Genomic DNA, 16,443 nt, shown 5'->3' on the forward strand with positions numbered 1-16,443 from the left:
TACACCAATTTTTACCTTATGTACACTCTTTGTTAATTTTTGTTTTTTGATGTTTTAGAATTCATTCGATCTGACGGTCGAAAATTAAAATAAGTTTATGAAGGATAAGAAAAATGTGTGTGGATAACACCATCCTGATTAATTCATACCCGGACTTGATCAAAATCAATTGGACATCACAAAAGTTGGGAGGATCTATAATGGCCGAACTCCAAAGAGAGTTGACCCAAAATAAACCCCCACAACAAGGGTTTGGTCCAACATACTCTCGTCACAAAATCCTTCTTCTTGGGCCTTTACTGGCCCAGTAAATGAAGCCCAACACTAACTGTATCCAAGTTCATGTCTCCGAAACTGCATTTCTTTTTTATTTCAACAGCCACTCTCTCTCTCTCTCTCTCTCTGTTGTTCTCTCAGAAAAAGCTCAAACCTTTAAAGAGGAACAGAGGCTGCAAAAGTCCCCAATCGGTTTTCTAGGGCTGCAATCAATCTTGAGCTTCCATCGCCATGTACAAAGCAGCCTCCCGACTCAGGTCCCTCAAGGTCAGTCGCAATCTCTCTTCTCCCAAAACCCTAACTTTCTGCTCCGTTTCCTATGCATTGTAAACCGAATGGAATTCGTGTTGTGAGATCTGCGTTTATCCTTTCTGGGTTTTCATTTTCTGGAATTTTTAACGATTGTTTGACCAATTTTGGGTATTGTTTTATTGATTGATGCGGATGTATAGCATTTTAATCTGATTAGATTTCATTTGGAGCGGCAAGTGAGGATTTTTATTTTTAATTGGAGAAATAAATTGGAAATTAGTTTATGGTCTTCGTAAATTATGTGTAGTTTTCCTAGTTAAATGAGAAATCTAATTCCAATCGATATACTTATCTATTTATTTGAGAAAATTTAAAGGGATTGGAGTTTCTATTATTTGGTTTGTGTTAGGGATGATGATATTGTGTATTTGTAACATGATTGATGAATATCGTAGAATTAGAGTTTCTGATTGAAATTTGTGAGGAGCAATTTAGGATAGTTGCTGGATGCGAAATGTCATTGTTCTTGATTTTTTACATGTCATTGACTGTTCCGTGATGTGAATATGTCCGAGTAGGGCCGTGGAACTTTGGGGGCCACCCGGTTTGCAACAAGTGCAGCTGTATCGAAGCCATCATCTGGGGGTCTCTTTAGCTGGCTGACGGGGGAGAGCTCAAGTGCTCTTCCTCCGTTGGAAACCCAACTCCCAGGTGTTAACCTTCCTCCTCCAGTACCTGATTATGTTGAACCAAGCAAGACGCAGATTACAACTCTTTCTAATGGTGTCAAAATAGCTTCAGAAACTTCAACGGTATGTAATACAATGTAGCTAAACTTTTCTTTTCTTGTACAGCTTTCTCATTTTACTTTCAATCTTGTGGATTAATTTTGGCTCTTTTTGTGTTGAGTATTCAGAGTGCTGCAGCGTCCATTGGAATATATGTGGATTCTGGTTCCATATATGAGACACCAGTATCCAGTGGTGCCTCACACTTGTTAGAACGATTGGCTTTTAAGAGTACAACCAACCGGAGCCACTTACGCATTGTGAGAGAAGTGGAAGCAATCGGTGGTCACATAGGAGCCAGTGCCTCTAGGGAGCAAATGGGATATACTTTTGATGCTATCAAGACCTATGTTCCCCAGATGGTGGAACTACTTGTTGACTCTGTGAGGAACCCTGCCTTCTTGGAATGGGAAGTCAATGAAGAGGTAAAATTTCTAGTCCTTAAATATTCTGTCAAAGTTATTAGACATCCTTTTTGGGATTCATTGGACAAATTCTGTTGCATTTATATACCACTTATAGTTAGTTATGGTATTTATAAGATCGGAGGAGTTGGGGTGGTAGAAGGTTGTCTTGTGTTTAATTTTGTATTTCCAATTTGTAAAAAAACAACAGAACTTTTTGACATATTCCTCTTCTGAGAATTAGTTTGGGCACTTGAGGAGAGAAGTTTGTTTGAATTAGGAAGGATTCAAAGAGGAAAAGTCTTGACGATTTGTTGTCAATTTCATTAGTTGTTCAGTCGTTCTTATTTCAGTACACTTGATTTTTATACAGCTCAATAAGGTGCGGGCAGAGATTGGAGAACTTTCTAAGAATCCGCAGGGCTTACTCTTGGAGGCGATTCATTCTGCTGGTTATTCTGGTGCATTGGCTAATCCTCTTTTGGCTTCTGAATCATCACTGAACAGATTGAATGGCAGCATCTTGGAGCAGTTCATTGCTGTAAGATCTTGAAACCTATTAATACTGTGTACTCTTGCGAACTATCCCTTACCCAAAATTCAATACTGCATGCAGTGTAGTTGTTATTTATTCAAATAACTTGGTTTTCTTGTTTACTTTTTTATAACATTGTTCTATCCTTATTTCCTATAAATGTCTGATCTGATGTGACTACTGACTGGTTGCTGACGTGGGAATCTCAGGAAAATTATACTGCTCCTCGTATAGTTCTTGCAGCATCTGGGGTTGATCATCAGGAGATTGTATCCATTGCAGAACCACTTCTCTCTGACCTACCGAGTGTGCCTCGCTATGAGGAGCCACTATCCAAATATGTTGGAGGAGAGTTCCGTTATCAAGCTGATACACCGGTTCGTATTTCTGTCCATTCAAGAGTTGTTTCTCCTTTCCTTCATACTTCCTCATTGTCTGATACCCAAATGTAGGAAATTGTCACATAAATTATTTAGTTTTGTTTCTAACATGCTATCTGCTATACTCATCATCCAGGAAACACACATAGCTCTAGCATTTGAGGTTCCCGGTGGCTGGCGGCAAGAGAAGCAAGCCGTCCTTTTGACAGTTCTCCAGGTTCCACATTTACTCTTGGAATCTTTAACATATTATTACAGATATTTGTAGAATCATCTGGTTATTACTTATTGATACGTCATCATAATAAAGACTCAAATGTCATGTATAGATGGGTGACGATAACAATTGTGTATTTGCAGTTGCTGATGGGAGGTGGTGGCTCTTTCTCTGCTGGGGGCCCTGGAAAGGGGATGCACTCAAGGCTATGTGAGTTTTATCTAGGCTTCTAGTTTGTTGCTAATTAGCTAGAGTGCTTGACTATTATTCTTGTTTGGTTGGACATTTTTTTTACATTTTTATATAATGATCATTATGTTTGTTTGACAACAGATCTCCGGGTCTTGAATCAGTATCCACAGATCCAATCCTTTTCTGCATTCAACAGCATCTTCAATGATTCTGGGTTGTTTGGCATTTATGCTAGCACTGTAAGGCTCAACCATGAGTTCTCTATCATTGTAGTTAATGTTGATTTCTGGGGTAGTATCTGTGTATGTGGGTGTGTATGACTAGGACAGAAGATAGATTTATCGATATGGCATCTACCTGCTTTCACATTATAATTTGAAGTCTGGCAATTGATATTTTCTGTTGGAACAACCCATGCTGTTTTTCTAGCACATTTACCATGAGTTTATAATTTCAATTTTGGCCATTGGAACTAATTTCATTAAGCTAGTTTTATGAAGATGGTTTTTCTCTGTTGAACAACACATATCATGATGGTTTTGTGTCTGCCTTTTATCGAATAATACGAATCGCCAATTGGCTTGATCATTTTGTAAAATAATTAATGCATGAATCTTATATTTGAAAATGATTTCTTTTGTTGCAATTTTTGAATGTAGGGCTCTGAATTTGCATCGAAAGCAGTTGATATAGCAGCACAGGAATTACTTACAATTGCAACACCTGGACAAGGTTTGCTCTTTTTATTTCTGACTTTCGTCTTGTTTCTGAATGAACGATTTCTGATTTATGTTTCTCATCGCTGCCTTTCTTGTTTGCAGTTACGGATGTACAGGTCAAACGTGCCAAGGAGTCCACAAAGGCTGCAGTTTTAATGAATCTAGAATCTAGAGTATGCCCTCTCTCTCGCACACGCATGATTACGCCGCAGTGGTTCTCTGATGCACTAGTTTGTTCTTAATTTAAGATTTTTGTTGTTGAGGTTCGGTCATTCTTAATGGGTCTTCATTTTCCATTTCGCAGATGATTGCATCAGAGGATATAGGAAGGCAGGTTTTGACATACGGAGATAGGTAATTCACTAACTGCTCTGTTTCTATTTGGTAAGCTGTATTTGTTGTGACTTGCTAAAACATACATTACTATTTACCATTGCAGGAAACCTGTGGAGCACTTCTTGAAGACAGTGGAAGGAGTGACGTTGAAAGATATTACTACAATTGCGCAGAAGATTATCTCTTCACCTCTAACACTGGCAACATATGGCAGCGGTAATTTCCACTTTCTTAGACACTGATCTCGTCGTTGATGTTTACTGGCATTGATTCAAGGGTGAGGAAATTAACCGTTGTGTTTTTGTGGCAGTTGTACATGTACCGGGTTACGACTCAATTAGCAGCAGGTTCCATGCAAAATGAGAGGGTGCCTCGGCTGCCCGCTGGCCGTAATTTTTTGAATCGCGTGGCTACTCACGGCTTCCAAGCTATTCGCCTTTGTTTGCATTTGTCGAAATAAAATTTTGAAAGGATTAATTTGATCCAAATTACTTTCATGTACGATCAGGATTCGTTTTGGCAATATTATTTCTTTCCTCTCTGCGGGAGAGACAAACCTTTCTTGTTTTTTGTATGTTAATATTTGTTAAAATTAAGAGCTACTTAATACTACGGTCTAGTGGTATTTTTCTTCACTTATAAGTCAGAGGTCTTAGGTTTGATTTTCGTCAAAGGTGAATTTGAACCATGTTATTGCTAGCCCATTGTGAGGCTAAACACTCTTCTCTTTTGTAATATAGATAATGTAGTTTGTTCAAAAAAAAAAAAATATTTGTTAATTCTTTTCTTATCCAATTTTGGGTGTTAAGTTTATAAGGAAATTGTAGCAATGGTTTTTTAACTAAAAATTCATTACTATTGGTCCCTCAACTAATCAAAATGTGTAGTTATGATTATTTTCGTTAATTCCGTTAGAATTCTATTAAAAAAAGTTATGTTTGAAGGATCATTGCTACAATTGAGTTAAAGTTGAAAGACCATTGCTTTAGTTGAGTTAAAATTGAGGGATCATTTCTCCAGTTGAATTAAAGTTTAGGGACCATTGTTATAATTTGATTTTCCATATTTAACCCTTGATCTAGCCTCGCGTGATTCCTTATGACGGAAGTTCTAACGCAGTTGACGAAAATGATCATAAATGCACGTTTTAATGAGTTAAGGCATCAATGATAATATATTTTTAGTTGAAGGATCATTACTCTAATTAGATAAAAGTTGAGAGACTAATGCTACAATTTATAAGTTTTTGCTCTCAACTCAACAGGAAGAGTAATTTAATTACGGGTTAGGATTAAAATTTAAACCTCATCCATTAAGGAGGGATTGAATTTGGAAGTTACATTTGAGTTGGATAATTTGCTTAAGTTACCTGTGCGTGTACAGGGGGTTCTGCACCTCCTGAAAGCAATCTAACAACAAGAAGAAAATTATAAGTTTATATGTTCCACTTGTACATGGATAAAACTTGAAACTTGATCCAATACACAATTCTTGTTGCCTTTTTTTGAATCATTGCTTGTTACAATTCAAGTAAGTAAACATATCACGTAGGTTTAATGGGTTATTTGATCTAATTTGATCCTAATGCTTATTTGGTGTTATGATCGAAATGAATTGGATAACTCGTACAATTTAAGGTACGCTTAAGTAGAGATAAAAGTGATTTTTCATTTTACCAATACTAGAGGAATCACTATTAAGATTTGAGACCCCGTCAAATTCTATTATGCGCTCCGATTTAATAAAAACAAGAGCGCGTGCTTCAAAAGTCGAAAGCTTTGTAGCTTGTATTCTAATTTGCCATCAGAAAATTACAACAATTGAACACTGTCAACGAGCAAGTGACTATTTACTATAGTTATGAAAATGAGTTGATTTTTTGAATGAGGGTGTGAGTTCGAATTTCGTCGGTGGTTAATCTAACATTTAATTTAACAAAAATCGATCGTTTGACTAAAAAAAAAAGGGAACACCATCAACGAAGAAAGTGAAAGAAAAAGAAATGCTTTTTATCTTTTCATTTATTTGTTGTTGGTATTCTAATCCAGAATTTCCTAATCTGGCCATTCTCCGCCGTTGGATTGGATAGATGCCCAATATAAGGACTTCAACTAATTTTTTAGCCGATTTTCCCCCTACAGTTAGTTTTTCATAAATTTCATACAAATTAATATTAACTCTGATCATGTGCACACCACGTAACTCTCCTTTGTAGACAAAAACGTCACTTCGCTAGACCTTTAGACACAAAAGCTACAAAATCACACATATTTGCATAGGTTTATATTTTAGAAATCTAAGGTTTTTAATTATTTTAAAGAATGAAACGACCGAACTACTCACACTTGTTATGCACATGCTTCCATTTAACAGAAATTTGGATGGAATGAATAAAAAATTAACAGCAGGGGTAAATCAGCAAAAAAAATTAGTTTAAATCCTTAATTTTCCAATTAAAAAGTTCAAGGGGGAAATCGAAAGTTAGGTGATAGTTCCGGAGGCATATTGGCAGTTTACTCATATAACATGATATGACTTTTATTTAGGAAAACTAATGAAAATGGCTTGAAAACTTTAAGTCTTAATGATAGGGACAAAATAAAGGGTAAAGTGAATAGTATCAGGATTGACTTTGTAGTGTAAAAATGTGGTTTTTCGTTAAAGTGAACAGTACCACGGGCTTTTCGTTAGAACTCCCCTTTTATTTTGGTTAAATTGAAGAGAGTTTTAACGAAAAGCTCGCAGTACTGTTCACTTTAACGAAAAACCATATTTTTATACTAAAAAATTAATCCTGGTACTATTCACTTTACATTTTATTTTGTTTTTATCGTTAAAACTCAAAGTTTTCAAACCATTTTCATTAGTTTTTCTTAAATTGAAATGATTTTGTCTAAAAAAATAAAAATTTATTAAAGCCTTTCGACAAAACCATTGCAACGACAACGTTTCGAGCAGTTTAAGCTTTTCGCAGTTTCTTCACAAACCAACTCCTCCGCCGCTGCTGCCTCCACTTCACTAATCCTCATCCCTCTGGTAATGATTCAGTAATACTACAACTGCAAATCGCAATTATGCTGAGAAGACGACTCCCATCCCTTCTCTCCACCACCATTTTCACCTCCTCAATTCGCACCAAGACCCCTCTCACCCTCCCCACACACTCACCCATCCCATCTCAATCCCTACATTTCCTCCCCTGCCTAAACCCTAACCCTAGCTTTAACAATGACAAAGGGTTTGGATTTCAGGGAGTGCGAGCCTACAGTCTGCTGAGCTTGAACGATCTGAGAGGCAAGGTGCCCAGGAAGCAGAAGACGAGGAAAGGCCGTGGGATTGGCTCTGGTAAAGGCAAGACTGCCGGTCGAGGCCACAAGGGTCAGAAGGCTCGAGGCTCCGGGAAGCTGGGTTTCGAAGGTGGTCAGACTCCGCTGCGCCGTCGTTTGCCCAAGCGTGGCTTTAACAACCCATTTAGTCTCACTTTTCAGGTACCCTATCCTCTTTAATTTCTTCTATGTTTGTATTGCGCATTTCTATTGGTCGAGTTGCCCCGAAGTTCTTGAATACGAAGGAAATGTAGTGGAATGAGTTTAACCACTGTCAAGGTCAATTCCTTTCTATTGGAAATTTTGTATACTTTGTTTCTTCCAGTTGTTATATTCCGAAGCAGTAGCAGATGCATAAACATAACCGCTCAATTGAGATTGATTTAATTTACAGGAATATGTTGCTTATTAGTCATGTACTCTGTCTATACAATGCGTGCGCATGTGTGCTGACACAGACAACATAAATTTGTGAAAGCCAATAGATCTATAATAAATACTGAAATACTAAATTTATGCAATCCCGTGAGTTATGCAGATCACCGGGGGGTCTTATTTTAACTCTGCGAGAAGCTTATATCCCTCCTGATAGAGATAGTAAGGAAGTAACTTCCATAGGCACTCATGGTTAGCTGGTACTGAAGTTAATATTAATTGTCGTTATGTTGCTACTTGTTTCTCTGTTGGTACAACGAATGACTCGCACGTTCATTTGATAATTTCCAGTGCTTATGCTCTAAGTTTGATATTTGCAATAGAAAAGTACTTGTTGTTAGTACCCTTTGGTGTAATTGTATGTCTTGCCTCAATGCTTGAGTAGTAGTTACTTTTATACGTACATACATACATGCGTACGGATTCCTCAATGCTTGAAAACCATTATGCTCCGGATATTTTTGTTTTAGATTATTTTTGTCGGTTGATATTTTTGGTTACATAGCAAACTGATTTTATCATTCCTTTGGACTTTTAATCTATTTAAGCCTTGTTTATATTTCTGAGGGCTGTTAAATATTAACTTTATTTCCAATCATTTTCTGATCTGCGTACATGTCGTTGTGGCAGCCTGTAGGATTAGGAAAAATTGCTACACTTATAAATGCAGGAAAGATTGATTCGTCTGAGTTGATTACAATGAAAACGCTCAAGGTACGGTCAATTGCACTATTTCCTCCATCAACTTTTGTTCAGTCGGGTGATTATTGTTACAATAGGATACAGGGGCAATAGGGAAGCAGATTAAAGATGGAGTGCGATTGATGGGACGTGGTGCTGAACAGATCCAATGGCCAATTCATCTAGAGGTATGTATTCATCTGGGCATTCCACCTGACATGGACTTGTGCATTATGCGGGTACTCCTGTACTTCTTGCTTCCTCTTCACTGTTTCTAGATTTAAAATTTCTGCCCTTATCTCAAAAGTGTATGTGCTCTTCGTAGCTGGATTATATGTTGATATCATCACTGGCATGAGAGTCTCTCACCACTTCAATTTGTATTTTGAACCAAGGAGTGGCGATGTCAGTTAAATATGATATAAAGATTACTGCTAGTCCAATGGTTTGCTGATGTCGTTGTAATTTACGTTGTTCTTTGTAATGTTTAGTAACATAACCTTTGATCTCTGTCAAATTTTATCAATAAAAAAACTGTTCAAACTTGATTCTGATAAGGCAGAACCATGCTATGACTGGAAAATGGTGATCATGTTCATTAGTGGAAATTTAGTGATGGCTTGAAATGTTTTCAGGGTATAGAATTATGAAATATTACAATAATTAATTCCGCATAGAATTTTGAAATTAGTTTACAAATGAACTATCAGTCCATTACTATTTAGTGGTGGCAGATACTTTTTACGCCAATTATTATTCACATGGATATGGAGTAAATGCAGATGGGTCAGACTTTGGGTTTCATTCCTCTTTTTGTTGCATGCAACTCAAAAATGGACTTATGAGAGAGGTTTGCAGGTATCACGCGTCACCGTAAGGGCAAGGGAAGCTGTTGAAGCTGCAGGTGGGTCTGTTAGAAGAGTGTATTACAACAAGTTGGGCTTTCGAGCATTGCTTAAACCTGAGTGGTTTGAAAAGAAAGGCAGGTTATTGCCGAAAGCAGCTAGACCTCCCCCAAAACAGAAGGATAAAGTTGATAGCATTGGCCGCTTGCCAGCCCCAACGAAACCAATTCCTTTTTTGACTGAAGACAAAGAAGTGGCCTCTACTTGACCGAAGGAGCAAAAATTGTTTGTTCGTATTCAGATATCTGTACGTTTAGACCCAGTTCCTTCTTCAAAGTGCTTTGCATAAATTGTTCTCCTTCATAAGAAACAGTGAGTTGCAAGGAAAATGATCCGTCGGGATGGATTGAACGAGGAAAGCTTTTTGTGACGGTATTGCTTTTGATTAGCTGATTTTCTTACATTGTCTTATGAGTTAATTGTTCTACACTTCTTGCTTGGTTGGTGTCGCTTGCTACTTGGGCTGTGAGCGGGAACTTAGTTTCCATGCCCATGAATTGCTGTTGCAATATGATGCCTATAAGTAATTTTCGGCAAATTATCGTGCTTAAATTTTTACAATTTTTCTTTGAGTAGAAGCAAAGAGTTATGCATCCGTCTTTGTGTAAATTATGTTTTTGTTATCACTTGGGGGAGGGGGTGGGGATTCAAACTTCGAACCTCTTTCAATATACCGCATAGTGGATTTTCCAAGTTGGTAGAGGTTCCACCAGACTAAGATGGTGGATTCGAAGATTTGAACTTATAACATTGGAAAGAGAAATACCATTGGACCAAAAGCTTCCAAGTCCTATTGTTTGACATAAATTTTATTTAAGGAAACAAAGAATTATATATAAACCAACCTCACAACTGTCTCTGCGGAGTTCTCCATAGCTCAGGCTTTTAGATGCAAGATCCTCTGAACTATTAACGGACCAAAGGAGCTTCTAAAATATGTCAATCTGCTGAATAATGCTGAGGATATTGCAATATCTAAGGAGAGAAAACAGATGGATGGATAAATGATAGTCTCAAAAGAACACCAGAAGAACTAATCACAAATAGTTATCAAATAATTTGCAAGCAACATAAAATGATGGCAAAGAAAAAAAGCCAGAGTCACATTGAGATCGTAAACAGTTGAAGCTTATTTGCTTCAGAGTCTGCAAGCAAAAGGTTAGGTCATCTCCAATGGATCAGGGCATAGGGCTATGAGCTATGTTATAGTCCGAAATGAGAAAAAAAACCATCTTCAATGGAGGGTTGAATCAAAAGAGAAAGGAACCCATCGGGCCAAAGAGAAGCCTAATGGCCATTGGGCTGGGGTAAATCCAGCTAGCCCGTTTTGAGGGCCAATTTGTTGCAACCAGCAGTCATATGACACATCATGTAATTGTTGGATTTTGAATTTGTTTTGAATTTTTTGTTTTTTAACATATAGTAAGATTTCATTAACTAATTTAGAAATAAAGGAATCATAACCGTACCCTGACGGGTGCTGATCATCTCCCAAACCTCTTTGGACAATGGGGATTGCCCAAGGTCCAAAAGTCTCCTGTCAATCTTCTTTGCCACAAACCCTAAAAAACCGCAAAGCACAACTCGAACGTCACAAGCATATAAATTCCGTTTATATTAACAGGTCGAAAAGCAGCACCTTATACTCATCAATCATACAACAGACTACACAAAACAATCATGCAGAAAATAAAGAAATGGCACAAAACAATATACATTGAATTTCTGGTAACCAGAATCACCCAATTCGAAAACAGCGTAACGGAGTCCCTCCACTCCAGCCATTGCCTACTCAGATTTTTCTGCAGAAGATCATTCCAAAACCCCTGCATACACATAAAGATGCAATCTTTTCACATATTTAACCTTTATCAAATTAACCACATGGGAGAATTACGGTAAATAAACAAGTAGTTTTGTGAGTAGTTTCTTCATCGGTATCATTGAAAGAAAAAAAACTGCCAACTAGAAGGGTAGTTTTATTCTGTTAGTTTAGATTTTTTTTATAAAATATATATATTTTAAATCTTAATTAAAGAGGGTTACTTTCGAACTTAAAAATGATTCACCTTTTTTCCTCCGGGCTTTATATATAGACTCCTAGCATTATATATATATATATATAGATAAATATAGATATGGATAATATATATATATATAATAATAATAATAAACTAATAGAAACTAGAGGCTTTTAGATCCAGGTTTAAAAACATAGATTATTTTTAGGAGTGCGTAGAGTATCAAATTACATGTTTTTATTGCTTTTATACTCATTTATATTTTCTAAAAATATTAAAAATCACTTAAAATCTTCTAATATTTTCCAACTCCAAAAATTTAATTAATATCTTATAAAAAAAACTAATATACTAACATAAATCTATCTGCAGAGTATTCTACTCTAAAGTAACAAATATATGGATGTATATTATATCTATAAGCAAGATATGATACCTGTAGAAAAAAAACAAAATATATCCACAAGCAAGACATATTAATCTGTGACAGGTTGATTATAATAAAATAAAAAAAAAATCTGTCATATAGGTAGATTTTCAATTAACCTGTGATATAGATTGATTATAAAAATTAAAAATAAATTTTATAAATGAGGTTCAAAGCAAGAGGAAGAACAAGAACTAACAAAACAAAGAAAAAGATTAAAGAGATAATTATGAAGAAATTTGAGTTTTATAATAAATCTTAACATTGAAGAGATAATTATTGATAATAAAATAACTAAATTTAGGAAACTTTCATGAAAAGTGTTTGTACTAAGTTTAATAAAAAACTATGCTATAACTTTATTTAATGAAAAAACCTTAAATTTATAAAAATGAAAAAAGAACTTAAATTTGAATGAAAATGACACAATTTTAATATATATAAAAAAAAAAAAAAAACCCGACACGTAGGACCCGTGCGTCCATCACAGACATTGTTTATGAAACTAAACGTTATTTATGAAATTTGAACACTATTTATGAAACTGAATGTTAGTACACTATTCATTGGTCCAGTTTTATAAATAGTGCCTGGTTTTTTTTATCCACTTTCATAAATAGTGCCTAGTTCTTGATCATGTTTCATAAATAGTGCCTAGTTATTGGGTCCCAGTTTTATAAATAGTGTATAGTAATTGGTCCACTTTCTTGGTCTGGCTTCATAAATAGTGTCTAGTTCTTGGTCAAATTTTATAAATAGTGTATAGTCTAGTTTCATAAACAGTTTCCACCTATTGGTTTAGTTTTAGAAATAGTGCCCAATTCTTGGTTTTGTTTCATGAATAGAGTCTATTTATTGGTCAAGTTTCATAAATAGTGTCTACTTATTGGTCTAGTTTCATAAACAGTGCCTAATTCTTGGTTTAGTTTCAAAATGTTTGAAACTTAGACCCTTTTTGGTCTTGTAAAAGCACTAATTGCACCGAAAACGATGAACCCAGAAGTGATCATTTAGATCAAAATCTTGAGAAGATTATGTTCTTAGTAATTATTTTTAAAAAGTTGTTTTCAATTACCAAATTAAATTTCCCACACATTTTTACATACCTACAATAATAAATGTAACTCTCCATCCAATTTCTTGAACTTGGATGTCATCTTGGAGAAATTTTTTCTTGTGCCAATAACACAAGTGGTCAACTACGTGTTATTATGTAAGTGCCGGAAAATTTTATTTTTTATGTTATTAATTTTTTTTAACACAAGAATAAATTGGGGAACAACACCACAAAAATCTAGGGAATGTAATTCAATTTGAAATTTTTTTTCTTATTCTAAGCAAAAAAAAAAAAGAAAAAAAAAATCTCTTAATGTAGCTGACAATGACAGAAAAAAGAGGAGTATGGTGGTGGTGGTGGTGGTGGTGGGGGGGGGGGGGGAAGTTGGGTTTTTTTATGTTTTTTTAAATTTCTTTTATTCTTTTGTACTTGTCATTAAATAAATTTAGTAGATGATTTTTTATTAAAATGCAAAGATTTGAAGTCATCTTCATTAGTTTTCCTTTAAATTTAAGGAATTTGACTTATTTTAATAAACTGGACTACTCCTACTATTGACCAAAAAAATTAGACTTATATCAAGTTTCCCTATAAACTAAGTTAGAAACATAAATTAGGATAAAATTTTAATTTTTCAATAAACCCCAATACAGGTTAGAAACCTAAACCTAAATTAAAAATTACAAATTTATTGTCAGCTTGTGACTTGAAATTGTGAAGAAAGGTGGAAGAAGACAAAAGGGTTTGAGTTTTATAAAGGGAAGTGTTATTGGCACTCTAAAAATCTCATTCTACACTCCTCACAAGTGTATTTTTCTTTCTAAATATAGAAAGTTTGGAGTGTAAAATGAGAAATTTAGAGTGCCAATAACAATTCGCTTTAAAAAATGCCTACCCAAAACAAGATCATTCTGTGTTTGGGCTTTTTTTTTTTTTTCTTTTTTAAATTTAGATGCCTAGGTGGTGCCTCGATAACTCCTCAGGTGCCTAGGCGTGCCTCCCAAATGCCCAGCTAGTATATAGCCTTCTTTCACTGAACAAATGCGTTTTCTTCGTAGCCTCATCAATAAAAAACTTCCTCGACTAGTCTCAATACTAGTTTTTTAACATATTGCTTTCTAGAAGTCCAAAGCTAACGAAGATGCTCTAGTTGGAGGAGAGAGGATGAGTCTCATATTGTGTCGTTGTCTGTGATGGGAGTGAGAATGGAAAGATGTCCGCGCTTTGGGTTAAATTACCTATTTCTAATGTTTAGAGTCGTAAGTTTATCAACAGCCTCAATAGAGATATTAGAAATGAGAGATAGTCAATTTATCCTACCTTATCCAAATCCGAAACCTTTGTCATCCCTTCTATTTTTTCAATTGGAGTTGGATCCGCCGTCAAGCGAATTCTGCAGTTGATTGGGTTTCATCGCATTATAAAAGAGGAATGTGTGAAATCCCGCACCCAGTTTTCACTATTTAATTACAAATTTCATATTTACAAAACTTATTTTTATTTTTATTTTCGTTAATTTTAGAATTTTAGTTATTTAGTTACAAAGTTTGAATTTTGTAAATAATTTAAAATCTGTAGACGTTTCAGGGTCACACTTTATGTTTTCGAATAGCAGTCGATTCCACGAGTACATAGGCGAAAACCGTTTGTGAAACAGAGTTGTAATGGAAAAATTACGAGCAACGTAAGTTGGTTCCAAATAGGAATGTGGACTTTCTATAAATAGCAAGTCCAACAATGTGAGAAAGTAGAACAATACCATTATGGGAAATGGACAGCTAACCCGGATAGAGACTCGAGTACCTCACGACCCGACTTCCAAACCTGGTTTCCTGCAACAGTTTCCAACGCCTATTCTGGTGTTTTTTGGCAAATTGAAGCCACCCACCACGACCAATTGACTCAACAACATTCCAAGATTGTTTTATGCTAAATTATTGATTTTAAAATTTGTCATCGGTCTATTTTATAAAATGTGATTTTATATGCATATTGAAAATGTTTGAGAAATATATTAGAGGATTGTTACCTTATTGTCACAAGGCTAGGTGACATTGAGTTTGCATCATGTAGCAGTGGTACATGGATGGTCCAGCTTGGTTAATTTGCAATGGGAAACCATACAATTTTAGGATGGTGCTTTGTTAATCTGCAATGGGCAATCCTTATCACTTAGGTATGGCCATGCGTACTTAGGGGTGATCAAGCTCGGTTAATCTGCGATGGGTACTCACGACTTATTAGTGTTTGTAGGAGTGACTTTGCTTGGTTAATTTATTATGGGGTCACTACCTACCTGGTTAATTTGTTCTCAATAGTGGTTTTGCTTGATTAATTTGTATGGAGGGCCACTTCCCACTTGGTTGTTGTTGGGGCCCAAAAATGTCACACACCAATCCAATTAAGTCTCAAGGCTCAATTGTCATGCAAAGCTTATATTCAAGCCGAAACATATGCCAAGACGTGGGATCGATGAGGAATATATTTTCAAACATGCCATGCCATGGTGATTAAGCCCGATATTCAAGCCATGCTCATGCCTATTCATCACACCATGCTTCCTCATGCTAGTAACTATTCATGCTAAGCCCAAATCATATATTCAGGGCTTGTTAAGTGAATTGTGGTGTGGATGGTTACATAAGGTTATTAGGCCTACGTGGAATCATGGTTATGGAAAACTTTAGGCTGCTTGAGGGTCCAAAGATCTAAGCCCATGCCATTTGCATTTCATGCAGACAACATTGAGAGAGAACTAGCCTAGTTTACCTATTTCCCTAGCATGTCAACTCCCTTAGTTAGGACTAAACTAGATTCCTACATTAAATGCATGCTAAACCCAGCAAGTTGGCATTTAATGCTAACTTTCCCTTCCCAGCTTGCACAGATAGCCAACGCTCGAAGTACGCTACCAGAAGTAATGCCTACAGAAAGTTAGCCAAGGAAAGCCGTGCCTCGGGAAGAAGCAAGTTGTAGGTCTCAACAGTGCAACTATCTTCCACCAAAAAGGGAATAATATGAGGGCTAGGAAGAAAGGAAGGGGAAGACCACGCCACAAAGGCAGATTCCCTTGCAGCCTAGAGAAGAACCATTCACTTACATAAGAAAGGAGAAACCATTAGAGGGTGGAACACACATAAGTTAGCAGAGAGATGTAAGGGGGCACATAAGGAGAGAACACACAGAGAGAGGTAAAAAAAAACGCATAAAGAGAGAACCACCTAGAAAACAAGTCTAGAGAGTCTCATTTAGCCTAGAAACATACTTTAAGCCTCTAGCATCATCATCCATGCAATCCTAGTAATTCGCACAGCCTTCCATTAAACATTTTAGCCATTAGAAGCCTTACTATCACCCTAGGAAAGCCCAAATCATCCAGCAAATAATGTCATGCAACCATGCAAATCCTTTCTCTCTTATGTAAACTGATAATCTTCTAGCTTCCACACCATGTTTCTCTTTAGCAAGACATTATCTTGATTAATAATGTTA

At 36.0% G+C, this 16,443-nt stretch overlaps 2 protein-coding genes across 2 annotated transcripts; both read left to right on the plus strand.

Annotated features, from left to right (window-relative positions):
* Window positions 1–385: 385 nt before the first annotated feature.
* Window positions 386–4,651, plus strand: LOC103931058 (mitochondrial-processing peptidase subunit alpha). The gene is made up of 13 exons (XM_009340471.3): window positions 386–543; window positions 1,107–1,340; window positions 1,445–1,741; window positions 2,094–2,261; window positions 2,465–2,632; window positions 2,772–2,852; window positions 2,996–3,062; window positions 3,186–3,283; window positions 3,704–3,776; window positions 3,866–3,936; window positions 4,068–4,117; window positions 4,203–4,315; window positions 4,410–4,651. The coding sequence occupies exons 1-13, from the start codon at window positions 508–510 to the stop codon at window positions 4,460–4,462; spliced, it is 1,509 nt and encodes a 502-aa protein (XP_009338746.2). The 5' UTR covers window positions 386–507; the 3' UTR covers window positions 4,463–4,651.
* A 2,391-nt stretch (window positions 4,652–7,042) lies between these two features.
* LOC103931057 (50S ribosomal protein L15) lies at window positions 7,043–10,041 on the plus strand. The gene is made up of 4 exons (XM_009340469.3): window positions 7,043–7,587; window positions 8,491–8,574; window positions 8,640–8,729; window positions 9,400–10,041. Exons 1-4 carry the CDS (start codon window positions 7,174–7,176, stop codon window positions 9,652–9,654), a joined length of 843 nt encoding a protein of 280 aa, XP_009338744.2. The 5' UTR covers window positions 7,043–7,173; the 3' UTR covers window positions 9,655–10,041.
* The last annotated feature ends 6,402 nt before the right edge of the window (window positions 10,042–16,443 follow it).

This window comes from the organism of the source record quoted next, unplaced genomic scaffold (assembly GCF_019419815.1).
Source record: "Pyrus x bretschneideri cultivar Hongxiangsu unplaced genomic scaffold, Pyrus_bretschneideri_v1 Contig20, whole genome shotgun sequence".
In the NCBI taxonomy this organism is placed as follows: Eukaryota; Viridiplantae; Streptophyta; class Magnoliopsida; order Rosales; family Rosaceae; genus Pyrus; species Pyrus x bretschneideri.